The following is a 26,714-nucleotide window of genomic DNA, read 5'->3' on the forward strand; positions in this document are numbered from 1 at the left end:
CATTATAATTACATGGCTAAAATAAGTATAATATTATTGCATATTTTAATTTTAATTCCCTGCAGGTTATAAAAGTGTCCTAGAAGTTAACATACTCAGTAAGACGCATTAAATCCCAATGGTTACGCAACCCCAACTAATGAATGATTTTCACAAGTCGGGTTTGTTTTATTACAGCATAAAGAGAAATGCTGACTCTCCTTTAAATAAAACATTGTCACCACAGTTGAAAAGTATTCATTAATCCTTTTATACAATAGAAATATTGTACTGTCAACAAAATCTCACACAGCAGAAAGTCAAGCCATAATGCCACACTCATGCCGCCACAGCAACAGTCACCAGGTTCATGTGCGCAAATGGAAAAAAGTCACGAGTTAAATTAAATATTAGAAAGAAGAGAAAATAATAATAATAAGAAAAAAACACACAAACACTCTCAGCAGTAAACAATAAGACCTGTGCAAGTTTCGGTAAGGTGAGCGAAGCCTTTCTGCCACCCTGAAAATAGAAAAAGACAAATTACTGTTATACTGTTTATGTTGGTGACTTTATCAAGACAACACACTCAAGTCATTGTTCCTTTGTTTCAAGTTCAAAAATAAATTTAGGCATCTTCACTTTGCCTCTAGCGCCTAAGAATCTTTAATGTTAGAAAAAAGGCATCGGACAAAAGTCAAAAACTAATTAGCCCTTGCAGAGAAGTCTAAATGTCATTTAGGTCTTAATGAAGACAATCTAACATGCTGGAGAATCAAAGGAAGAGGAAAAAGTTTGACTATGTACCAGTATAGTAGTAAGTAAGAGTCAGACATTTTCTGGCCATTGTGACCCACAATCCTCTGAGAAGCAACAGATATGCAGACAGGTGGTTTTAGACTTTAGACTGCGACGGATATATGAGCAAAGAAGTCAAAGTCTAAGGTGGCGACGCACGATGTTCTGACTGTATGCAACACTGCGTACTTTATGGGTGTTATAGTGTAGTTATAGTACGTACTGGAAGTAAGAAGATGAAGTAGGATCATTTCAAACATTAGATGGTGTATTGGCTCATTTTTACCCCATTAAATGCAGATATTTTTAAAATAAATTTGATATAAATGTCAACAAAAACACAATTAAAGCCCAGGTATATCATTTAAGTGTACTGTACCTGTTTCAGCTCACACATGTTCTCCATCACCATTGCACCTCATTTCATGAAAATTCAGGTTCCCAGGGTCTCTCTGTTAAGGTACATTTTATATAAATCCAGACAGCACAGTTTTATTTTTTTTAACCTTATAGCACACACATCACAATGAAAGTAAATACAAACAACCAACTTACTGCCTCGGTTAAGACTATGGGGTGCTCTGGCAAGTGTTCTGGCTTCTTCTTGGCCTCAGGACAACTGGCCAGGCCGATTAAAAAATCCCTTGTGTAAGATATTCTAGCTAGAAATGAAAGCAACATTATAGGAGTTTACAATCCGGCGAATTCAACCACCGCTGATGTATTTACCTTCATTACTGTAAGCATTACAATAAGAGTCATCATCATTAAAAGACATTCTGTGTTTTACCTTTTTGCTGCTTGTGGAGGTTGATGATCTTGCAGAACTGCTCGATGGCGATGTTCGTCTATCAAGTGCAACATTTTAGAAAAGCTTGAGAATCAACTCCTTAAATAATCTGATTACATTTCTTTTAACTTTAAAGAGGGCAACCATTTTTGATTATTCACATATTTCTTCAAGTAATTTATCAAGCTGGTAGTTGTCTATCATAACGCTTCTGTTGCTAGAATAATAAGCTAACATCGACCTGAAAATATTGTTTTTTTACCTCCTGATTCGTCAGCGTCTGCGGACATGCAGCAGCATTTATTTGAGGCTCTAAACAAAGTGACAGGATTTGCATATGAACACAACATTAAATATGAATATAATATATTTCTGACTGGTAATTTCATCCCTGACTGACCAGGTAGCGGCAAGTAGTCGCCAAACTCAGCATGGACGTAGCGGCGCAGAGGTCTGGCCGGCTCCAGGTGTTTTTGGAGGATTCTTCTTCTTGATACCTCCATCCTGTTATCAGTAAAGTTCAAACATGTTTTAAACCTACTTGTATTCCACAAGGCCTGCTCATTACATCTATACTGAGTTGTGCTTTACTCATAGAAGCACACAGTTGATTCTAAAATTATTCATACTAAGGCTGAGTTTTGATCTGTAGTGAATTTATATTTGACTAACAGATTTCTGATGGCTGGAAAAGACATAAACAAAATACAGCAAAATATTGTGTTAAAGGTGCTAATGACATTTAGTGTTAGTTGTTTTACCTGTTACTAAAAGTGCCAAGTCCAAAATTGTTCATGTGACTTGAAATAATTGGAAATTTTCTAAGAAAATGCAGCTTCTATACCATTCCAAATGTTCTGTGCAATTTCCACCATGCTCTAGACAATTTTAGTCGACTGTAAACCGAGAACAGCCGATGCAGCAGTTCTCCAGTCAGTTACTAGTCATTTGCAAGCCACGATTTAAACAAAAGATCTCCATGAGCTACTGTGAGTTTTGCATTGTGGCTGCTCACAGTACATGTACGGGCTATAAAGTCGTCTCCAAGTGCTTTCAGGGGACAGTGGCCACAGCGCAAAGGATCAGAAGGTGCAAGGATTCGAGGTGAAAGAGCATCCTGGTGGATCTCAGCAGTTCTGGTGTCGACATCTAAATCAAAGCGAGGCTAGCCTTCATTAACACATGCATGGTTTTTTAAAAATATTTTTTTCAAACCCAGGATTGGCTGGGCAGAAATCCCAGAAGCAGCTTCTTAACATATATATTAACAGTTTGATTCACGTGGTGGCAAATAGCGGCTATGGCACTTATCTGAGACATGAGATTTTTATGGAAAATGTGAAAAAAGTGTCTTATCAACTGCTCTAACACAATGTATTATCATCTTTTATCATTTGTTTATGCCATTTCCAGCAGAAAGAAACCTCTTTGTCAAATGAAATGTCACTACATATCTACATTTCTCATGGGTATGAATAATAAAAGGTTTGACTATTTTACTTGAGTAATAAAAGTAAGTTAGTGAGGAATGCCTACAATTCTCAGTCACTGTACTCTGTGACATATAAAAGGATTATGATGTAAAAATGTGGCTCCAACTGATTTTTTCCCCCCAATTCTAGACAGACAATTATTCAATTTGAAATAAAGATCATAAGTATGTTGTGTAAACGAACCAGTAAATCAAACTAAGTTCTTTAAAAAACTGAAACAACAAAAAAACGGCTAATGACTTTAAACGCACCAGGCTGGATGTAGCACAGCAGCTAGCTAAATGTACATTTTGCACAGGCTACACAAACAACATAACTTCATCTTAACTGTAAGCTAGCCTCCCAAAAACCACTTATCTGTGAACACAACTAGTTAAAACCCTTCTGTAGTTTAACTGTAAACTAAGTCAGTAACTTTGGTAAACAGGTGTCTGCCTCCCGTTGCTCATCATGCTGCGTTCAATGGCAGGAATCTGTGAACGGCAGGATAACGGCAGACGGCTAACGGTGGCATCAGCGATTCGGTTTCACGTTTACGAGTCACTGCTCATTAAATAATCTGTAAATTAAGCTGTTTTATGTCGGTAACTCATCAAATCCACGCCAGCTAGTTAAAGTGATGGAAAACGCAACCGTGCGATGATGCGGGAGTTCAAAGTGAACTAAACCGTCATTTAAGCTCGCAGCGCTGGAGTGACAACTCACACGGACAACGCTAACCAGCTCTCACTTCTGTCTTTTCAACATTTTAAAGACGACATATTCAGATTATTTACCTGTTTTTCCACAAAAAAGTCTCTCAGCGTGGTTTTCTGCCTGCTCACCTCAGCGGTTGTCAAGTTGGTCGAAAACTTTCTGACTTCCGGATTTCAAAGTAAAAGCCGAACATAGAACTTCTGGTTAGTCAGCTATTCCAAATTTTGATTTACGGAGTTCTATTAACCAAGAGGTCTCTTCTGGCTGGAAATGGCATAAACACGTGACAAAAGATGGTAGAGACGTTAATGATCTTTCTTTTTTTAAATTATCTATTTATAATTATTTATACTCCTTCAAAGATTTTTGTAAAAAAAAAAAAAAAAGTTTCTCTACCATTCCAAATCAATTAAATACAGCTGATGCAGTAGTTATCTAGTGAGTTACCTGACAACTACAAGTCATGATTTAAACTGAAAAGCTTGTTATTAAGGTCTGTCACAGAGAGAAGGTTGTTGCTGCTTTCATTTTATATATATAAACCTATAAAGTCAGACACAAGTGTTTTCATGGTCCACTGGCCACAAAGCAAAGCATCATAAAAAGGACAACATAAAACTTGTCCTTGGGCAGCACTGGAGCTTGTAACAAGACGATGATGTGAAACAAAGTGGTGAAGAGCAAACAATAAGATGTTGGAGCGGCCCAGCCAGAGTCCAGACCTGAATCCATCCAGAACCTGTGGAGGAACTGAAGAGCAGAGTGATGGAGAGGAAGCCTTCAAGCTCCAAGAGCTGCAGATGGACACTTGGAGGAACCAAATCCCAGTAGAGATAATCAGGAAGACTGATTATAGGAACTGTTCAATTAATGTGGAGGAAAATAAAAGCTTTACTACAACTGAGAAATGGTTGAATAACTTTGGTGTAGAATTCTCAATAAAAATGTTAAACAAATGAAGGACAAAACTTTTTACACAGTACGTTACCATCTTGTCTCTTGTTTTGGTCATTTCCTGCCCGAGGACCCATTTTGTTGAATAAAATTTCAAAATAGAGCAAAATCTGGCACATGTATCAATAACTTTGGGCATAATTGTATGTCTAACACTGCAAACTGCTTGTGCTCTACATACAGGTTACATTACACATCTTTTAACCCCACAAGGGTAGAAAATCCCACCACAAGCACCTTAAAATACATTTTTAAAGCAATCCATGCATCATCTCTACAAAGTGGATCTGTGCTCACATTTAACAAACACATAAAACCCTAGAATGCTGCCAGATTTAGGTATTTCCGGTGTTACTGTTCACATACCTGGTAGCTTTCCATCATTTATTTGAATTTGTAAAAACATATTTTACTTAATATGTTCAGAATTTTTTTTTTTTACTAAGAGGAAAACCTGAAACCTTTTAAAACATTTTCTTCTGTTCTCACATAGGAAATAACTCAAATTCATCAAGTTTTTTTTCCACAATATAACTAATGATGAACAGCTTTTGAATAGTCATCGGAGGTCACTGATGTTGAATGAATTTGTAACCTGCAGCTTTTTAAAGTCTGATAAAACATCTCAAGGACTCAAATCTACTGTACTGGATTGTCCATATGTGTTAATTCTGTCATCTTTATGACTTTCTTTAAAGCTACACACAGATGAGGCAGAATTGTGTTTCAGTATCTTACCAGTAATCCAAGAGAACTAGTTCTAAACCTGCTGATGATACTGAACAACCTTCATATCAGAGACAACACGTGAGTTCAGCATCTGAAATAAACAGTGACCTTATTTTATATCATCTCTATTGTGAACTTTTATAAAAGGCAAATGCTGTATATAAAAGCACAATACACCATCACAGACACACTTATATAACAATAAATTAAGTCTTAAATCTTAGCAGTAACTGTTTTCTTTTGCCTGGTAATTAACCTGCACCCTGTATGTATGAATTATTTGTCAGCAAGCATTTATTTCTTTTAAGTGAGAGATGAGAAAAGTGATCTTTCAAGTCACATCCAAGTATTTTTATTACAAACAGAAATGCTGTGCAACAAATATATTTACATTTCCTACAGTGTTTCCAGTTACAGACGGGATATTAACAAAAAACATTCCAGTAAGCAAACCAAACCTCAACTACTCCAAACAAACCCTAGATGTAGTCAACACGCGGCCTAATCACCATAAAGAAAAATGCACTTTAAGATATAAATTCAACTTTACTCATAATCATAAAGCCAAGCTAATGTAAATAAAAGTAAAAAAGGATGACTGGAAAGGCAGTTATGTCTCGGTCAACACTGTATATGTCCACAGCACACTGTCGGGGCACATTGGGTGCCACGAAAATGCAAAGTCACTTTCACACGAGCTGTAGCACTATTTTTCTAGGACCTATTGGTCTCCCGCTTAGCTCCCTGATTGCCGTTAACGCCTCCTGACGGGACTCGAACACCAAAGTGGCCGAGCCTTTAGGTCTTCCACTCGGCTCATACTGCAGTGACACAGACCCGGGTATGATGTGGTATCCGTAACAAAAATCGTAGATTTCCTCGCTTCTGATTTGGAATGGCAAGTTCATTAACTGCACGCAGGTGGGACCATCAAAATGCTTCACTGGGGAGCCCAAGCTACCACGAACTCCATTACCCCTGTCCTCAGGAGGAAAAGGGTCGGCATGAGGTTCATAATCGAAGCCTCCATGGAAGGAACCCTGTGCATCAGTTACTGGCATATTAGGATCATGAGGGTTCCTAAAGTCAGAGAACAAAGTGTCACCGGGGGGGAAGGACGTCTCGCTTCTCCTCCCAGAGTACCGCTCCTCTCTTGGCTGTTGCTCCTGCACCACCGGTGGCTCGGCGCTCAACTGCTGCATCTGAGAACGTGAAATGCACTTCAGCATGATTTCCGACCCCAGAAACCGTCGTCCATTGAGAGAGAGTGCCCTCATAGCCTCCACCTCAGACCCAAACAGAACCAAAGCCTTCCCAACCCCGGCGCCTTTATGGTCGTGCAGCACGCACACCTCCATGACGGTAAACCCGTGGAAGAAATCCATGATTTCAACTTTTCGTACATCAAATGGCAGGCTCTGCATAAACACGCAGGACTTTTCAGAGTCATAAGGAGCGCTGGGGAAATGCGGAGGCCTTTCCTGAAACCTTTCAGAGTTTCCTGGAGGTTGGACAGCCACAGTCTGAGACTCCAGGATGGTGATCATGTTCTCCCTTGAGATCGGACGGGTGTAAACCAATCGATTGAAAAACTCTCTTTTTTCAAAACTTAAAGCCTCACAATAGTCACGCTGGCTCTTGAACAACACAAACGCAGATCTACTTCTTTTCCCATCGCTCTCATTTAAGTGCAGGATCTGGTCGTCCTCTAGCTTTGCATTTTGAAAGAGCTGTTTTATATCTCCTTTTCCCACTGCAAAGGACAGATTCTCCAACATGACACAGTACTCATCGTCTGAGGGAGCCATATGCCTCTTGGCCAAAGGTGATCGTGACCTTACACGATGTGGTGGAGTCCTCTGACTGCGAAGGGGTGATCTCCCTCTTTCAAAGTTCTCGTTCCTGTTGACAGCCATTGGCGGTCTACCAGTAGCCCGACACCAATCATTCACCGTTGTTGGGGAGATCTCAATATACCTCGAGCCAATGTATTGCCTATCCCTCTTCAAGCCTTCCGCCGAGTCCTCTCTTGTCGCAAATTTGATGAGACCATTCCCATTGTTTGAGCCGTCTCGATTTTTCAATATGACAATTTCAACAACGCGTAAACCACCGAAAAAGTCACCAATCTCCTTTTCAGTCACAGTAAAAGGCAGTCCTTTTAGAAACAAGCACGTGAAGTCATCTGTGTGTGGAGCCCTCTGGTGATGGGGTGGAGGAGTAATCCTCGATCTGCTACCTGATCTCCGGCCCACATCGGGGTCCGCAGACCTTCGAGCACTTCTCGTGTTTTCCTCAATTCGCCTCTTTTGTTCCAGCTCCGCATTTCTTGTGCTTCTCTCAAGCACCGCCTGCATTTCTGTTTTACTGCTCAGTAGTAACATGACAGGCGCGCCTTTAATTACGCCCCCTGACCTCGTCATGGCTCTTCTTGCATCCTCATCTGAGGCAAAGATAATGAAAGCTTCCTCTCGATCCCCACCAATGATATGCACCCCTCCGTCTGGAATTTTGAGGCCAGTGAAGAACCTGCGAATATCCTCAGTACCCGCTGTGACTCTCAGTCCCTGTAAACGGATGACGACCGCCATGATGACTCAAAAACAACAGCACCTGCAGACAGAAGGGTATAGGATAATATTATTGCCAACAGAGCTTCTCTAGCTCTGTCACTGCCCAGCATTCCAATATGCACCTGAATAGGAAGGCAAAGTGAAGGGCATCAGAGACAAGGAACACCATTCCAATCAATGCCCACAACAGCCACCTTCAAAACACACAAGGTTGCGAAATAAAAATTGGTGAAATGTCAACACACAACATCAACTTAAGGCATCTGCCCTTCAAATTGAAGTGACAGCTAAAAAATGATCCTAAATACGAACCAAAATCCACTTTTCAGCCAAACCTTTACTTAACTATTTGTTAAATTGTGTGAATATCTTTTCAAGGTCCACCAGTTGTTTGTTTTGTGTGCTGAAAAAAAAAAAAAAAAAAATCCAGTGTTCGTGCACAGCCCTGGCTCTGTAAATGAGAAGCAAAAACCAAAAAAAAAAGCCGAAAAAAAATGGCTTGGACCAATCTGCCCAGCGTATTCAGCATATCCCAAGCCTGCTTGCACACATGCAAGTTTATGCTCTGCACATGTACATCTGTCAAATTACATCTAAGTATACTATCTAAATTTCAACAATCTTTCTTCAGACTCTCAGACTCCACCTTTAAATCAAACTCCACACAACACTCCTCACTACTTTGGTGCATCTTCCACCGGTACATTCAAAAAAATGCAGTCCGTGCTGGCTCCGAAAGGACAACATGGTTGGTTCTGAACATGACCTGGAATGAAAGGTGATAAACTGAACATCTATCACCACTCAGAACATAAAAATCCACAGAAGACTCAGCATCCAGGGGCTGTGTGTCACAATGGTAGGTGAAAAAAAAAATCCACTTTCAAGTTTACCAGCAGGTATTTCCACTTATTTACCCAACAAAGCGATCAACTGGAGTGGCTTGTGGAGTGGGGCAGTCTTGTTGATCCATCACGAACAAAGTCTTTGGATGCAGACTTGGAAAAAAGGCAGTCCATCTGATAAACAGTAACTGCGCAGTGTAAAACCCTATCTCCATGCCATTTAGATTTGCGTTTTCAGCACCAGCTCTGATCCCACGAAAGCAGTTCCCAATCTGTCACTCAGAACCACAGGCTGGAAAGCACCAAGCAGTACATTGTTAACACTAATCTTCAAACAAGAAATACTGTCTCACCAAATGCCAAGAGAACCAAAATTGCGTATGTCTGGCATTTACTACAGCCCACAAATACCAGTTTAAAATTCAAGGGTATCACAGCCTGTTCATTAATAATGCCACTGATTTCGCAAGTTTAGCATAAATAATTACTATTTGCATTACAGGTACTGTTACCCGAAAACATGCAACCATATTTTAGCTCTAGGAATACTTTTGAAACTGTTTTGATTAACTAAACGAAATATCCAGGTGGTTCACCATCACAAAACCCACCAGCATTCATAACCAAAGCTAAATATGACGTTGCTTTTCTCTTAAACTTGGACTAACTCCACGGTGAAAATTCAGCTTCCTCTGACTGGACAGGCTCCTCCATTATGCATATTTTTGATGGGGGGAAAAAAAAATCCTGGAACCAGGATGTTGTCCCTCCTACAGGTTCCTCCACTGCACCGCTGCCAAGAGTCCCAAGATACTCCATTTAATGCAGCAAAAGCACACCATTGTGGATTGTACAGTTTGGAAATCTACACCCCAGCTGCAGTGTGTTCATCCAGAGACTGGCGCCCAGCTTCATTTGATAGCAATAGAGTCCTTTTTTCCTGCCTTGTCCTTTGGCCACAGCATCCTTTCCTTCTTGGAACACGTTGGTAGAAACAGTTATACTTGCTATGTATAAAGAGTCATCTCACCAGTGCTCCTCATTTGTTGCTTGACATTCGGCCTGTACGATGAAACAACAGCAATATGTACCAGCTATGGACACAGCAGATTCCAATCGTCATTAAAACACATGACAAACAGTTTAGTTGCAAAACCAAACCCCTAGCTTGCTCCCTCCCTGGCGCTGAACAGCTTGTAATATTCCTTGATAACTGAACTCCCGCGCCCTCTGTCGCTATCCCCGTGGCTTCCATGCAGGTCCTCTGAGGTTCGCTAGTCCGTGGCTGCCTGGGCCTCTCGTCACCTCTGTCCACACCCAAAGCCCTGATGGAGGCAGCCGGCACAGATCAGCAGTTTCCCTTACAAGACAGGCTTTACGGTCAAAACCCCCATGTTTCACACCTGAGTACCACACTCCCAGTAGATTGCTCCAAGACCAAAAAACCTCCATCCAGTGATACCCAGTCCAGGCCAGCTCAGGAAACCTTAACCTCTGTGCGTTGCAGCAGTTTCACCCCAGTAAACCTCCATACACCTCTGGGGTTTAGGTTGTTTTTTTAACATGCATCATGGTAAGATCGTTTCATTATAATTATTTATGCGTCCAAGTTTACGTTTTGTATCGCTACGGTAACATTAAAATGATTAACCATATGGCTCAATGACTAGACTGTAGCGACTAAATTCAAATTAAGCTGGTGAAATTTAAAATAAACCAATGTTTGTTAATGGTGTTTATGAAATCATAGGTCATTTAAAAAATCCAAATAATTATCATTACATGGAAATTAAACATTTTATCAAAATATATTTGTCAGCTATATACTCTACTCTCTCTACTGTATAATAAGCATTTCTTTGCAGCTTGTTCGTACTAATTTTAAAATTAGCACAACAACCTCACAGCTGTGTCATCCACACCAGCTGTGGATGAAAAACCAACAGCAGGTTGACTGCAGGGGTAAGAGTCAAAGACATGCTAATGGACTTACTGCATTACATTAATAACAATCTGAGCAAGATAGAATTTTGTGTTTTCCTCTCTCTTGGCTGTCTGCATTAAAAGCCCTGCATCAACAGAGAGACCAGAGAGGAAGAGAGGAAGAATCACCTCTAAGAGGTGTATCTTGAGTGGCAATCCTGATCTGCATCAGATGTCACAACACATTACAATGGATGATTGACAAATGTTGTGCCATAAGTTCAAACATGACATGAAACCAACCAACACCACTTTGTGTTACAAATGCAATACGACCTTTAGCCACCATAATTATCAACTGGCATCGAGAACAGAATTTTACCACCTGCAAGCTAATTATTAGAACAGGCAAAAACCACTCAACAAGAAAAACTAGTGGCAGGCATCATGCAAATGTTGATCATCTGTCAAAAACTGACTGCCATCAGCAAGGCTGTGCTGTGTCACCCAGTTTATACACATCGACAACTTCTTTATGTGCATCAGTGTGCAAAAAGTATTTCCTTGCGAATCTTTCTTTCAGGTAAAGAAAATGCTTGTAATTTACAGTGTGATCAGGCTTGGCATATAAAAGGATTATAGCAATGCTAAAAAATGTTTCTATTGTTAAGACAGTATGTGTTTAGTATATGTAAAATCCTTGTTTATACTGTAACTAACATTCCTTACAGATGGGTTATAGTGTGCCAAAATCACCTCATTTTCAATTATCCCATGGACTTAAAATCTTTAAAAAATATAACTTAACATGAATGAAATTTTACAGCCACTATAAAAGAGCAGCAATCCCTTTGTAACAAGTTAAATAAAACATTCTATAAGTTAAAAGGGGGACATTTCAACTAGCAAAAACAACTGGATTGGACACAATGTTTGGCACAGAGCATGTAAAACACGGCAGAGACCACAGGATATTTGCTCCTAATTAGTTTTTGTCAGATGATCACTTCTTAGAACACCTGCCAGCAAATCAGTTGCATGACACACAGCTAAGTCTTCCAGACTTGCCATCCACGTAACCCAATCATCCACAACAACGAATTTACTTAACCAATGTGCCACCAAAGCGTGTCCAACCCAAAAGCACAGTGCATCACAAATCACACAGCAGCCTCGTCGCCATTAACACCCGCATTTCACCGTCAGACCGCACCATTAATTCACATTAAGCGACAAAAACACGCAGTCTGAAATTATCATTGTGTGCAGTTTAACCCAGCTAGCCTTGCAAACGCTTTTGCCGACAAATCAGCAAAAATGCAGAGCTAAGCTAACGTTAGCTTTGCAGCCAGCAAGCTAGGCCTGTAGCTGTAGCGTTAGCTCACTTGACGGACAACACTAACCGACAGTAATAACGACACATTCTTTGTAATTAAAGTCACATTATGGCTCCTAACCAGCAACAAAACTTACACTAAGGGCAAGCACAGATTCTCGAACAACACTGAGAATAGAAGATAAATTCTCCCGTCAGCGAAATTCAACTTCCTGCCGCTTTCGGCGTGTCAAGAGGCTTCTTCTTCTTTTGCTGATAATAAAGTGTGCGACAGACCAGACGCAGCAGAGGCGTGTTGCTTCCCCCCACAGGTCATTTGTGGAACTACACCGACATAGGTTTGTAGAGTGCAGCAGAGTGGAGACACTAAAATACAGGTTTTGTTGCTTCTTCACCATTTTCATGTCGAGCATCGATTTCAGTGAATGATCTGTGACTTCAATTTCTGACAGCCCTGCTTGCTTGTTTTTATTTGTTTTAATCAAAGCTTGATTCATAATTTGTCTATCTCCACACATGCATTTTCCATCAAGGTGCATGCCATCCATTTCCAAAGTCTCCGGCCAGTTATGACCATTTTGTCCCTCCTGTCAAAGCTTGTATTTGACATGTGTTTCAAGTATGGTTGCTTTTCCCAGTATTTTTTCCCATAACTTTATTATTCCTTGCTGAATGAAGCTTTTACACTCAACCATTCCACACAATACTTCCAGATTTACTTACTTATTGCAGTCAGCACTTTTTTCTATCTTATCAGCTTCCTCATTCCCTCATTCTCCAACATGATCATAGTGTTTCATAACCTTAATGCATGATTTAATGAATACAGTCAAAATGTATATTGTTAAATATAGTTTGGCTTCAATTTCTGCTGCTTTCAGTGTTATTAGTGTAGCAGTAAATCCGTGCACACAGTTACCTTTCCTGACTAACCTCCTCCACCCACCCAAGTGCCACAAACTCCATGGTGAAGACATATGATTTAATATCTGCTTTCCATGTTGTGTCTGTATCTCTTGCATTTGTTTCTTACTTAGACTTATAGCCATCAATGCAAATCTGTATGAAACCGGCTTGTTTTTCTGGTGGTTACTAACCAACATCACAGGATCGTCTGCATCCTATTTGATTTGCTCAGGTCTACCTCAGGTTCTGGCAGAAGCTACGGTAGAGCAGGTGGCCAGCACAATACCGGGCCCATCAACAGACCTTTTACTTCCACTGCCTGTGCTGTCTTACACGTAGAATTTACTAGACCTCCCCAGTTGCTCCCCAATCAAACACTTGGCAGGTATTGAGGCCTTATGGAGACAATAGGTTCATTGTCAGTTGGCAAACAATGGGTTGGTGCTTTACTGCCACCAAGTGGTTTGGAATGTGGATCAAAATGTCTCGTGCTTACAATATTCATTCACAAAAGGAATAAAAAGGCAGGAAAAAAAATAGAAATTCAAAAATAGTAAAAACAATATCTTAACCCCCTACAAACATTACAGTATACGATAATAACTTAATAAAACAGGGACTGAGGAAATGTTAGAATTAGTCACACTTCAGAAAAAGCTAAATAAGACAAAAGTGAAGTTAGAAAAAATAGATAAAATAGACTAAAATGTTGCATTAATAAATTTAAATAAAAATTAAAAAAATCTGTTTCCAAATAGTAATAATAACACATCAGTTAACTGCTTCATTTAGGAAGGTGTTAAAGTGTCTCGTGCTGGATAATCTAGCTGTGACCCAGTAATAGCTGCTTTTTGTTTGCTTTTTAAAATCATTTTCAGCAACATTTTCCATCTGTATTGCTACTAAAGGGGTTGTTTTAAATGCACCTGTGTATTATCTCATGTCCTGATAATAAACAGAATCTCACTTTGGAGAGACCAGCGACCATAATCTCATATTAACCTAATTAATCTACTATATACAGTCTTCAAAGCAGTACTGTCTGTCCCTCATTCGCTTCCCACTAAACACCTCATTACAATAATTACTATCTAGTAATTGTCTGATGCTTTCTGAACATGCTCGTACCAAGTATTTCTTTCATCAAATCATTTCACTCTTTGCAAGTCTTGATTAGATCAGTGTCATTATCTCACTCCAAACTTTATTCCTAGTCAAGAACATTGTCTTCATCTTATCAACTGACATTTTAAAATACAATTTATATGACAGTTTTTCTACTTATGTCATTGTCCCTTGCAGTGTCTTTACAATAAATTCCAGATTTCTTAACCTGTTTCAAATTGTCCAATCATTTGCAAAAATCAAAATGTCATGCGATGTTTTATGGCCACAAGTAAATCAGTTATGGAGAATAACAAAGGGCTTAATATGCTTCCTTGAGGTGTTCCATTATCAAAAGCAAATTTTATTGAATACATATTTCCTGTTCTGGCTCATATCAGTCTGTCCAGTACAAAGTCCTTGATCTTTGATCCATCTATACATCTGACCTTTGACACCTAATATACAACATTTGATTAATAATTCTTCTCTCCACATAATATCTTGTACCTTTTCTATATCTAAGGAGACAGCCATTACAACTTCTCTGTGTATTTGTGCTTCTCATATTTCAGGTTCTAAACATGAGACAGATCTATGGTATTCTTCCTCTCCTAAAGCCATTCTGGCCTTTATGTATCCTTTATGTACTATATGTTAACCTTTCTTTTATCATTTTCTCCATTGTTTTACACATGTTGGATGTTAAAGTAATCAGTCGGCAATTTCATTGTTTGGTTTGTGCAATCTTTTCCTGGTTTGAGGAACTGAACAGTCTCCTTCTTTGGCACTTTTCTGCTCTCCCAAACTTCATGATATAGTTCTAGTAAAATATTCTTGCATGATTCACTGAGATGGTTTATAGTTATATAACAAATGTGGTCCTCTTGTGGTGTGCCCAGTTCTGTAAATATTGTGTTTTGTAGGTCACGGGTTTGTTCCCCATGTTGTGGTAGCATTTCATTATCTGTTAATTTAGTTCCTCTTCCTTTTTTTTAAACCTCTTTTCACTAATATTATAATCAGTTTTATTAGCCAAATGTATGTACGCGTACAAGAAATACAAAAAAACCCACATGGATATAAACAACAGGTTAAAGAAAGGAAAATGGGTGTTTCACTGTGTACAGCTGTAGAACCACAAGTGCAGGTTCTGATGAATAAATACAGGTATTAACTATAATTACAAGATTACTGGCATTTAAATATGTAAGGTAAGTGGATGGTGGTGCAATGGAGCCGAGGACAGCATTAACAATAGCAGCACCTGTCATTATAAACTGGTTTCGTTGTTCATCAGAAGGATTGCCTGAGGGAAGAAACTGCTTTTGTGTCTGCTTGTTTTTGCCTTTCGGTGCTTTGCAGCGCCTACCTGAGGGAATGATTTGGAATCGGTTTTGTGCAGCATGTGAAGTGCCTGTTTCCTAACCATGCACATGTATAAGTCCTGAATACGAAGACCCCAGTGAATTTCTCTGCAGTTCTCAGTTATTGTCCTTTTTGGTGGTTCGAATATTGTCCGAATTGTTCAAGCATGTCTGTGTCAGCATCTCTGCTTTCTGCTTACCCTCACTTAAGTACTCTCAATTGATCCCATTCATTCCTAAATGCTCCAGCAGAGGACACATAGGGATCCTTTTTTGGTTCATGAAGGCGTTTTCACCTTCCTCAGCTCAGAACTCTTGGATGACAACCAAAAAGGGGGATTAGAATGACCTGGATGACTGAGAATCTAATGATCTGCACAGACAAAAATCCCATTCATTATTTTTTATTCCTCCTCCTCCTCCTTCTTCAGAAGGGGCTGCAAACCAACCGTAAAAGATGCATACTGCCATCTACTGTGCAGGCATGTGTAGCACCATGACCTTATGAAGAGGTTACTCTAGGTATTCAAGCTGTTTCATAGAGATATATAAATAAATTCAGTCCTATCTGCAATTGTTTAGCCTCGATTTCCATCAGTCTCGCTCTGTTTTAAATGCACATGTTCTTTAATCAGTGATTACAAGTTGTTTTTTTTAGTTTCACGTTTGTGCTCACAGGATTTTAGTTGTACTGCCAAGGTAGTGCAAGTTTTAGATTTCATCAAACGTTAACTGTCCTGGATGTCTGGGACCCGCAGTGCGCTCCAGGGTTCGCGCCAGCTGTGTTCACACATCATGTGATGTTGAGCCCAGCAGCCACAGCCGGAGAGACTCTGCGAGGATCCGGGAGTGGAACAAAAGGTATCCTAAAGACATGCACGCAATCCTTCACGGCGATTCACATTCTGATTTACAGGTTTGCAAACGTAGGACACTTTTCGAGGCTTTGGTTCTCGTGTTTACTGGTTTTCGATGCCTCCACCAACTCTCGGCTAACTATGTGAGCTAACTCGGTCGTACCAACACTCACCCATGCTGGAGTCGGGGCGCAGCAGCAGCAGCAGCGGAGCCTCTGAGACGACGATCATTTCCGACAGCTCCGTATGGATTTGACGTCGGCATACATTGCTGCTTGATGTTTCACAAAGCCCCGGTTGCTGGCGATTTGGAAGATGGGGGATCTTTGTGACCTTAAACACCTCGTGAAGTGAGTATCTCGTTCAGCAGCAGATGTTTACTGAGGGTTAATTCTGGTGAAACCATCTTACTACAAAACAAAACATCATTAGCTAGCATGCTAGTAAAGCCGGGTGCACAGACTCTAGGGTCCATTGTATCCTAAAATGGAAACGTACACCAAAGGGTCCCTAGTTTTTCCACACAATTGGGAAAGTATCGAGCTCCAAATGTCGAGAAAATCTCCATTACAGCGACTTAGCACACAATTAAGACAAGTTTATAACAGCCACGTTAGCATACTCGCTGCTAGTCACAGTTAGCTAACATAGCTAGCCGCTAATGCTAATTCCTCGACTCTTCGGATACAGAAGCGATTGTTTACCTGTCCAGTGCAGCCGAAAAACACCTTTAATGCAACAGTAGCTACACTTTCAAGTATATATGTGTTGGCTAGTCGACAGTAACACAGCGCATTGTATTATACATAGCAAAATACTAGCTTTCTTTAAAGATGGCCCACGAAAGCTCTCTTTGCTAGCTTACCTAAGTTAGCTTAGCTGCTTCAGATATTTTTAATAAACTAGCATCACAGTGGGGTAGCTCGCCGTGTTTTCTGCCTGCTTACTACGTACATGCCTACCGTTGTGTGGCTAGTTTGAATATCTCGATAAAATGTGCAGCTAAATTTTGCAACACCTCCTCTGCTCGTTTTCACAGAGGGTAGATTCATCCTTTTAAAGGCCATGTTTTTGGCCGCATCCCCTCCTCCCGCACAGGCCATGCTTTAGTTAGTTTCCCCATTTTTGTCTCAAGACAGTCACCGTGTGCTTTCATTGAGGTCTATACCATAAATTGCACAAGCCACCTTTGGTTTTCTGTAGGCCATTCGCTTGCTTTTGACGTATGTGCATAATAATGAGATGCATGTTCCCTCGTCGCTCTGCATCCATCCATGTTTTTCATCTATCTACGACCATGATACTATTTATAAACCATGTGTGAATGTAACCTTTTATCTGTTCATTGTCAGCTAAAGCAGCAGCAGCAGAGAGTGAAAGTCCTCCAAGCTCAATGAAAGGAGGAAATGTTTGTCCTGTAGTAGATAAACATATTAACACATGCTGCCACATTGCAACGACAGATAACATTAAAGTCAGGAAGGGATGCTTGCAGAAGTCGTTACTGTTCAACGGCTCAGTGCATGTGGCTTCACACACTTTTTGAAATTTTGTGTTTTGCATAATGCAGAGAAGCTTTTGAACACTATGTTTATTGTGACATAATCAAATCAATTTCTGCATTTCTACAATCCTTTTCTTCTGGTGCTAATGATGTTACAAGTGTACAAGTTCCTCATAGATTGGCTTTAAGCTGTTCTGGATAAAGAGACTCCGTTCATTGCAACCTTATCTTTCTTTTTGTCAGGTGTGGCGTCACTTTGGAGGGCTCATTTCTCTGATTTGGATTATTCTTGGCCAGCAGCCTCTTCAGGCCTACTAATCCCAGAGGTGTTTCTCAATGGACACTCTGCTCAAGTCAGAGATCAGGTATTAGACAGCACAAATTATAGCGTGGTAACCAAGTTGTAATATGTGTTGGATGTAGCCTGTGCCGACTATTTCTGGCACTCTTTTTTTTTTACTGTTAAAACATGTTGACTTCAAGGTCATGCTAAGCCGAAGGCTTCTACAATTATTTACATACCAAAAGTTGTATGATGATTAATTTACTGCACTGTTTTGGGCTATTTAAAAAAAAATGTTGACATATGGTAACATGTTGTCTTCATATGTATTCATCTGTTTATTTATTTTGAACTCACCAGTGTCTTGATGGTGTGTTTTGTGTAGTCAGTATCCAGTTCATTATTGTTTGTCTCATTAGTGCTAACGGTAAAATTGCCAAACAAGGGCTTGTAATTTAATTCTTTTGCATGAACAAAACTATTACATGCTAATTAAATAAAGAGGCAACTTTCTCGATTTAAAATTTCACTTCTTTTTACGTTGGTGTGCAGAAAAGATTGATGTGCACTGTATTTTATTTTTATTTTTTAACATTTTGCTTATGTTTAATTACTTGAAGCACTTTGCAGTTTAAGGGACATTTTTATATTTGGTGTAAAAAGAATTTTTAGATGTCAAGCTAAGAGGTTGAGGTTTCTGATCGAGTAGATCCAGTCCAGTAATCATCTGATTTAAAGCTGCTTGTTATAACTCAGTGTCCCTGCAGAAGAGTCTAATTTTGAAGGTCACAGAGAAAAAGGAAAACTGAAACCCTGAAGGAATAAATGACCCAGTTGTTGCCCAGCACGTATATCAAACCAGCCCTTAGTAAAACAGACACATTTAATAGAACAGAAAGCGTTATTCACAACCTTGTTACACATTGAGCATTTGTATTTCTGTGCTTCTTTGTTGTTGTTTTTGTGTGTGTGCGTGTGTGTGTGTGTGATTTGTTGCCTCTGGTGTTTGGGAACCCTGGTTGCAAGTCTCAGCAGTGTAGACAGTTGAGCTATTTCTTGTGTGTTAGAGGTCTATTTACTAAGATTTAGGGGTAGGAATAAATATAAATGAAATTAATAGAGTGGTAATTATCACAAAACAAATAAAAAAATATTTAAGCTCTTGTTCATTTGATCATTGTCAAAACAGATTTTCTTTTGATGTCCTCTTGGAAGAGGGATGAAACACAAAAATCTTAATTGCAGGCACCAACAATAGAAAAATTAAGGTGTGCAACTCCAGCTTCTGACCACACTCAGCAGCGACATCACAAAATTGTGTAAAATGGTCAAACTGCAGAAGCTTCCGTTGCCAAAGACTTGAACGAAGAGAGTAGATGAAGAATCGCAAAATAGCTGATCAGCTTTATTCTTCAGGCTCTGTGCTTAAGCTCAGTTTGAAATGAAACTAATAGTTCTAAGAGTTCAAAAGTGACTGGACGCTACACAACATTTTCTGTGATGCTGTTTGTCATTTCAGCGTTGCACAAAAGAGCTTGTGTGTTTGTCGTGAGTCTTTTTGGATGTGGAGAGGTGAGATATTGTTTACTGGCCCAGTCAGTCACCTGATCTCAGTCCAATTGAGTATGCCTTCCACTTGCTGACGACCAGACTGAAGGCAGAGAGACCCCATAATAAGCTGCAGTGAAGCTCTGGCTGAGAATGCATCACCAGGCAACACGTCAAGTGTCTGCTGATGGTTGTGGGTCAGAGACTTCAGGAAGTCTTTGAATGTGAGGATTTTTCCACAAATATGACAATTGTGTTTAAGTTCATACACATCTGTCCAGCTAGTTTTGAACCTCTAACCTTTGGGATTAAAATGGCTGCATGTCACACACACACACTTCTTTCTGCGCCAGTGTTCTAAAGCACAGAGCCTGAAGAATACAAGATGTGTAACTGTCCATATACTTATGGTCTGTACCCTCTAAATGTCAGATAACAAATTTAGTCTGCCTGAACCACAGGCTGGCCGTTGGATCATCCAGCTCATGTTTGTTTCCTAAATATTCACTCATCGTCCTCCAAGTATTCCAGATCTGTGGACTATAGTGGCTCAGTTTGGTTTCTTGTCATTTCGAAGAGATTGTAAAAAGTGAAGCACACCAACTATATTTCAATGCTGCATTGCATTTGGAAAATGTACACTCAATCTAACCTTTGCTGGTTTTGTGTCTGAAAAGAATAGATTTCTGAATTAGCGGGGAATTACAAATTTAGACCTTGACTATAAATCTTGCAAGCTAGTGTAGACTATTACCGTGAAAGTAAACACACATCAATTGTTCACTAAATGTCTATAGTTGCCTTTCTCTGCTCGGTGGCTCTTTGTTTAGCGCTTTGGCCTCAGAGTAACAGCTGCTGGGGTTGAATGTCCGTTTTATCCATCCTGTTGGTCGTTTGCAGGCCCTTTTCATGTTTGCTCCACATTTCTTCTACACCAGGATCACGCATAGTAAACATTAGGAATACTCCGACTATTGCGGTTAAGCAACCGTTATAACATGAGTTTAGTCTCATACTTGGAGAATGAGGGCTCAGCTCCAAAATGGTTTGGGTGTGTCGAATATTGCCAATTGTCGATGCTGCCAGGGGATAGTTTATTTTAAAATAAATAACTTCAATTTAAAGTCTATGTTGAAAACGTTTCAGTATTTCCTAAATTACTTTATTACAGGACTGGATAGAGACGTACTATAGAGAACCATCCGTCAACTGGACAATCAAGAGAAAGTGCCTTTAGCCAAACAAGTATCCATTTCCTCAGAGCTGCATTTTGTCTGCATTCCAAATCACATAGTTTTTCTTTTCAGTACATACTGCAACCACCTTTACAAACTCGCTTCTGTTTCTCGCGGTATGCATAAAGTTGAGATTTACTCTTGGTCATAATATTTAAGCGTTGACCCTCTTTGCTCACATATCTGATGTGGCCTGTAGTGCGCAATGAGCTGTCACGTGTCTATGTGCTCTCAGCAGTGCAAGTTCCATCATATGTGTTCAATCTAAGAGACGGTGAATGCTGAACTGCAGCTTGACTTCAAGAAATTAAATCGCAAATCAAATGTGCATTAGACAAATCCCAACTAGAAATTTTCGTTCATGATGGCCAAAAGGGCGTGCTTGCTTGCATGCTGCAAAATACAGACGTGGTAGAAGTATTTTTGGCATACTTAATCTTTTTCTGGCGTACTAAATGGTAGTCTTGGTATTGGAGCACTGCTTATATGAATATAAAGTGTTGCTCATCATTGTCTTTGTCTCTTTCCAAAATGTTGTAAACTGTGTTTGTGACACTCACACACATCAAGTATTGATCTTACCAAAAGTTAAGCGCTTCTTGCCCTAAAAGTTTTAATTATTCAAGACCAGGCAATTATATAATTCAAAATAGAAAAAAAAAATCCTAATTTATTTGTTTTCATGGAGAATATTTTGCTCACTACGACCACTCGCCCCCTTCTTCAAGTATCCTAATGGCCCATTTTCAGTGTAAAAGTTTGAGGAAATCTAATATATGTGACAACTGTAGGTCAGTGAACCTGACAGCCTCAGGAGAGCTTTCAGTAATTTACCTGCCATTTAAATGTCACTCCCTGTTCGTCAGTGCGCCAAGTCGAGCATGTAGCTGAAACAAACACCGTCATGTGGCCGCCCCGGGTTGGAATCTATCCTCGGGCCTTTGTTGCATGTCAGCCATTCCTCCTATTCTCTGTCACTCTCTACTCTTTGTAAATTACAACCCTGGCAGACATGAGCTGCAAATATGTTTGTCTATACATGCTTCTGTTCTTTACGTAAACTTTGAGTCAATTCACAAGGATGTTTTTTTGTTTTTTTTTTAGAAAACAGAACAAACTGAACACGCAACACTGTTTTAGATCGGGTTTGTGCTTTGAAGCAGTTCTCCATTAGCACAGACAGTATGTTTAGGTTACCTTGTGGATTTTGGTTTCAAAGATTTAGTCTGTTCTACTACCTAAACTGCGTAAATTGATTCCTGCATTTCCTCTCTTTCATGCTCCCATGGTGCTCCTACACAACCACAGAGAGGAAGGGAGTGGTGCATCGGTAAGTAACCTAAATACAGCTAATGAGTGCAGTCTTTTGAACATTTTAGCAGCCTTTGTTATGATAATGTCAGAAACCTGAGGTAGAATGTTTATTTGTGGTTTCGCTTTTATTGTAGGTAAAGGTGGAGGGCCTTTCCAAAGCTGCTCTAATCAAAAGCCTGTCTCCCAGAGTCGTGCTGTCCAACCATCTCTTGCCTAAAGGGACCAAGATGAAGGTCAACCTCGAGGATCAGGGTCGTCAGAAAGTGTCCTTCAGCTTCTCACACATAAAGAAGCCTCTGCAGAGCTCGTTCTTCATCCCGCCCAGTCCTGATAAGTCTGTCGCTGAACCTCACGCTGCCTTGCCAACCTCAGACAAAGCAGGGAAGAGCACGGACGGCAAAACTGAGCAAAAGCAGACACACTCGGTGCCAACATCGATACCAGAGACACCTTCTCAAACACCAGTCTCCTCAGCCACTAAACTGAAAACGGACTTAGCAAAGATGCATTTTAAAAAGCAAATTCTTAGCGTTTCTGTGACTGAAGAGAAACCAACGTCTGTTACGCCAGAAGAGCCACACGCCTCTGAATCGCAGGTTTTGCCGAAGTCAACGAGTAAGAGTGAAGCTGAATTTCCTGCACCTCAGCCTCAGAATGTCCTCAGCGTTTGCCCCTCTGAAAATGCTCACATTGAAGCCTCTGAGACCAGGGTAACTCCGAGCCTCAAGAAGCCAGCTGCTTCCTCAGGAAAAGATGGAGAGAGTTCCAGCAGTACTGAGCAGGACAACAATAACGTATACAAAAGGAAAACCAGGTCACAGTCAGATAGTGCTCCCCCTGGCTCCGAATCTGATGGGGATTCAGCCCAGATGTCTTCCAGCCGCAAATCAGTTGATTCCAAAAGCAAAACAAACTCTGACAGCAGAAGCAAAGAGGTAAAGAAGTCTTCCTCTGGTTCACACGTGGAAGAAAGGGAAAAAAGTTCCTCGAAGCGGTCAGAGAATCACGAAAGGTCTTCAAGCTATTCCAAATCAGACCGCGATTCCAGACACACATCCTCACGCTCATCGCGATCAGACAAGGATCGCAGGAGGTCCAGGTCCAGATCACGGTCTCGATCAAGAGGATCTCGAACAAGTTCATCCCACTCCAGATCCGAGAGGTGCAGAGGCGACAGAGGGTCACGCTCTGAAAGGTCATACTATCACGAATCGGATCGGAGATCGCACAGGAGCTCTCCTCGCAGAGATAGAAGACGTTCTCGTTCTCGCACTGACAGAACTCGGGACAGTTCTGACTCTGAAGATGACCATAGGAAGACAAGGACAAGGACAAGTGACTTGTGTAGGTCATCCAACTACTCAAGCTCACATAAAGATTCAAAGTCATCTTCCTACTCAAAATCTGAAAAAGCCTCTAAATCTGTAGATTCCCCTCACTCTTCTGAGTTGGATAAAAGAACACAATCGTCAAAGTCTGAAAGGACTTCAAAGCGATTATCAGACTCTGACTCACAGCGCAAGTGCTCTCCTGATTTGGACTCCAGTTACCGTAAATCTAGCAGCTATCACAAGACGGAAAACAACAACAGATCCTCTTCCTCCAGTAATTACACCCACTCTCAAACATATGAAAAACGCCAAAAAAGCAGCTCCAGTGACTCTGAGGCAGATCATAAGGGAAGATCACAGCCCTCTGACAAAAGCTCTGGATCCTTGGAAAACTGTAAAACCTACCAAAACAAAACCAGGAGTCCGGAGTCAAAACAGACGACGCCTTCTAGATCTTCTGTAAAATCCACTGGACATGATAGACAATCGAACGACGTGTTTCACAGTCCTGGCAAATCGCCATCACACGGAAGCACCACTGAGTTGTGTTCTCACGGTGATAAGGAAAAATCTGATTCACAACTAGAACATAGTTATCAGGACGTTAAGGACACGGACTTGTGCACGAATACTAGTTTGCAAGAATTGCCATCCAAGGCAGAGACGGAAACAAAATCAGATTTTGAAAATGAAAATAAAAATGCCTCACATATAACCGTTGGTGAATGCCTAACGCATGCATCCCCGGATGACCTTTTGTCTAATAATCAACCACATGCGAACTCAAATGCAGCTGTCGTAAATTCATGCAGTAGTAGTGAGAGTGTAATGTGCAACCAGGACGAAAATGTTTTTGAATGTTCACCTGGGCCAAAGTCCTTACTTGACACAATGGATATACCCGACGCACACGATGTCCAGCAGAACACTAAAGCAGAGATCGCTGAGCTGAGTAGAGATTTGACTGTCGACAAGCAGTCTGACGCAAGTGTCAAATCTGATTCATCGTGTCTTGAATCTGAGAATCAGCTGGTGCAAGGACAGCAAAATATGGATGCTGTTAAAAAGAGCAGCTGCACAAGGAAGTCACGGTGGGATATTGTTGGGCAGGACGCCTCAGAGAGCGATAACTCACAGAGGGCAGTTTGTGCAGAGAGTAAACCCACCGTTAAAAAGGTGATCTCTGTCAAAAAAATAGAGTTTTCAAAAGACAATAGCCAACAAGACTCTGACATGAAAGATAATAATCAGCACGAAGCTGTAACACATTCCAAACCGGTGAGGCAGACTGAGATATCTGAGCAAGAAGTCAGCTCAGACAGCATATCTGTGACTTACAAATACAAAGACCAAAGTGAGCCTTCGCAAGCAAGCACCAGCATCGACCACTGTGACTTAACACTGACTGTTTCTCAAAAAGCAGACACAGACGAGCCTCGGCACCGAAACGAAACGCCGCAGATCATCTCGGCCGCAACGACGCAGAGCTGGAATGGTGATAATTATATAAACAAATCCAAGGACGGCACTCACAAGAGCAAAGAGAGCAAGAGAGCATCACTTAATCAGGATGCATTAGGACAGAGTGAGGCCAGCGATAGTGACAACTCGGAGTACGACTCCGATTGCGGCGAGGCTATTAAACAGTTGCACTCTGTAGTAGTGGTGCCAAAGAATTCTACCCTAACCATGGATGCGGAGGACAGGGGTGCCTCACCATGCAGGAATATTCCAGAGCTGCACGGCGACTTGAATATCAGTGAAGTCCCAAATAAAGTGAACCTGCAGCAGAGACAGCCCACAGGTTTAAATGATTCATTCAGCAGCAGCGTGTTGTGTCAATCGCAGAGCAACATGATTGATAGCACCAGTCACTCAGAGGGTTCCAGCTCCGTCAGCGCGCCGCCTTACATAACCGGTCATATCAGTGCCCATGGAAGTGCCACCGATTCCACCCACACACTCGACAATTCCAGACAGTGTGAAGAAGGGCACAAACAGCATGATATCAGTAGCAGAGGTGATGGGGTGTACTTGCGTTACCAACAAGACGATTTCGCCGGCGCCGACAACATCAGTGACAAGCACGGATTCAGCATGCGTTGGGATTTTACTCAACCAGAACTGCCGAGTAGTACGTACCAGCAGCCTGACAGCAGCCACGGGCCACATCTAAACACTAAACTGACAGGAACCTTCTCTAAGGGGCAGGAGCACACACAGAGCATGGCCTCCTGCACCCACCAATCCCCAAACATGCAGACTAGCAGCAAACCCTACCTCCACACACACGAACATTATCAGGATCCTTCAGGCGAAATCCATCCCGACTCTCTCACTAATGACCACGACGACTACAATGGAGATAAACTGTCAAGTCTTAGCAAAACAGCTGTCGAGTGCAGCGGACCTAACGCTCCAGGGTTGTCGAGCTTTGTGCAGGCTCACGAAATAAGCAGCAACAGTAGGGGCTCTGCTGTACCCGACACCCCCAGAGAGGACAGTTTCAGACCCCACAGAGGCAGGGGTCCTCCCAAGAAACGGCGTCCAGAGATCGAGTCCGATTCGGACAACGAGGCGGAGGCCGGGCCTGCAGGCAAACGGGAGCGTCAGGGAGAAGCTGATGTCTCGAAGGAAACCCTCATAAAAGCTGAGCTCCGTCCCTCGCTCACTCTGCAGGACTTTCAAGATTCCAATAAATGGAAGGAGTTCTCCAGGTCTAAAAAGATGCCCCCTTACTTTGACTTGATCGAGGAGAACCTGTACCTCACTGAGAGGTAAGGTGTTGTCCAGACTGACTGACAAAACATCCAGATGTGTTTCTGTGACTTCAAAATTAAACTTTCAGGTGCTTTTAGGCTATGGAGGTCTTTTAATGTTTTGGGGTTTTTTTGTTTTTTTTTGCAGAAAGAAAAGCAAATCTCATCGGGATATCAAGAGGATGCAGTGTGAGTGTCCGATGCTGCCCAAAGAGGACCGCGCAAGAGGAGTGTTAGCATGTGGTGAAGACTGTTTAAACCGGCTGCTGATGATTGAGTGGTAAGTTAATAGTTACCGGTTTCTGTGTTTTTTTTTTTTTTTGCTCCTGTCAATTTTTTACCCTCACTGTAGGCTCCTTTTTCACTGTAATGTAAAATCTTGTACTTTTA

The 26,714-nt window shown here is 41.1% G+C and overlaps 3 protein-coding genes across 4 annotated transcripts in view; 1 reads left to right on the top strand and 2 right to left on the bottom strand.

The window, feature by feature from the left end:
• Positions 1 to 113: 113 nt before the first annotated feature.
• Positions 114 to 12,335, bottom strand: gra (granulito). Of its 2 annotated transcripts, none has more exons than XM_008285670.1 (7): positions 12,254 to 12,335; positions 1,968 to 2,071; positions 1,830 to 1,879; positions 1,568 to 1,625; positions 1,333 to 1,439; positions 1,157 to 1,229; positions 114 to 501 (listed from the first exon to the last, which is right to left on the bottom strand). In XM_008285670.1, exons 2-6 carry the CDS (start codon positions 2,068 to 2,070, stop codon positions 1,167 to 1,169), a joined length of 381 nt encoding a protein of 126 aa, XP_008283892.1. In that variant the 5' UTR covers position 2,071; positions 12,254 to 12,335; the 3' UTR covers positions 114 to 501; positions 1,157 to 1,166. The 2 variants fall into 2 exon arrangements, with proteins under 2 accessions (XP_008283892.1, XP_008283891.1); XM_008285669.1 differs by lacking the exon at positions 12,254 to 12,335 and adding an exon at positions 3,837 to 3,922.
• Positions 5,769 to 12,334, bottom strand: rbm12bb (RNA binding motif protein 12Bb). The gene is made up of 2 exons (XM_008285668.1): positions 12,254 to 12,334; positions 5,769 to 8,052 (listed from the first exon to the last, which is right to left on the bottom strand). The coding sequence occupies exon 2, from the start codon at positions 8,028 to 8,030 to the stop codon at positions 6,129 to 6,131; it is 1,902 nt and encodes a 633-aa protein (XP_008283890.1). The 5' UTR covers positions 8,031 to 8,052; positions 12,254 to 12,334; the 3' UTR covers positions 5,769 to 6,128.
• Positions 12,336 to 16,323: 3,988 nt separating the features above from the next.
• Positions 16,324 to 26,714, top strand: part of setd2 (SET domain containing 2, histone lysine methyltransferase) — a 25,620-nt gene continuing 15,229 nt past the window's right edge. The window contains exons 1-5 of the mRNA XM_008285671.1: positions 16,324 to 16,700; positions 18,098 to 18,219; positions 22,229 to 22,250; positions 22,369 to 26,342; positions 26,473 to 26,604. Of these exons, the coding sequence (XP_008283893.1) occupies positions 18,191 to 18,219; positions 22,229 to 22,250; positions 22,369 to 26,342; positions 26,473 to 26,604 (4,157 nt within the window). The 5' untranslated portion in view covers positions 16,324 to 16,700; positions 18,098 to 18,190. The remainder of the gene's footprint in view (positions 16,701 to 18,097; positions 18,220 to 22,228; positions 22,251 to 22,368; positions 26,343 to 26,472; positions 26,605 to 26,714) is intronic.

The sequence above is a fragment of the Stegastes partitus genome, unplaced genomic scaffold (assembly GCF_000690725.1).
Source record: "Stegastes partitus isolate 25-593 unplaced genomic scaffold, Stegastes_partitus-1.0.2 Scaffold413, whole genome shotgun sequence".
In the NCBI taxonomy this organism is placed as follows: Eukaryota; Metazoa; Chordata; class Actinopteri; family Pomacentridae; genus Stegastes; species Stegastes partitus.

Coding starts and splice junctions, on each gene's coding strand:
- gra (XM_008285670.1), bottom strand. CDS start 2,070: ATGGAGGTATCAAGAAGAAGAATCCTCCAAAAACACCTGGAGCCGGCC. Junction 1,880..1,967: donor CGACTACTTGCCGCTACCTG/GTCAGTCAGGGA, acceptor CACTTTGTTTAG/AGCCTCAAATAAATGCTGCT. Junction 1,440..1,567: donor CCTCCACAAGCAGCAAAAAG/GTAAAACACAGA, acceptor TTTCATTTCTAG/CTAGAATATCTTACACAAGG.
- rbm12bb (XM_008285668.1), bottom strand. CDS start 8,030: ATGGCGGTCGTCATCCGTTTACAGGGACTGAGAGTCACAGCGGGTACT.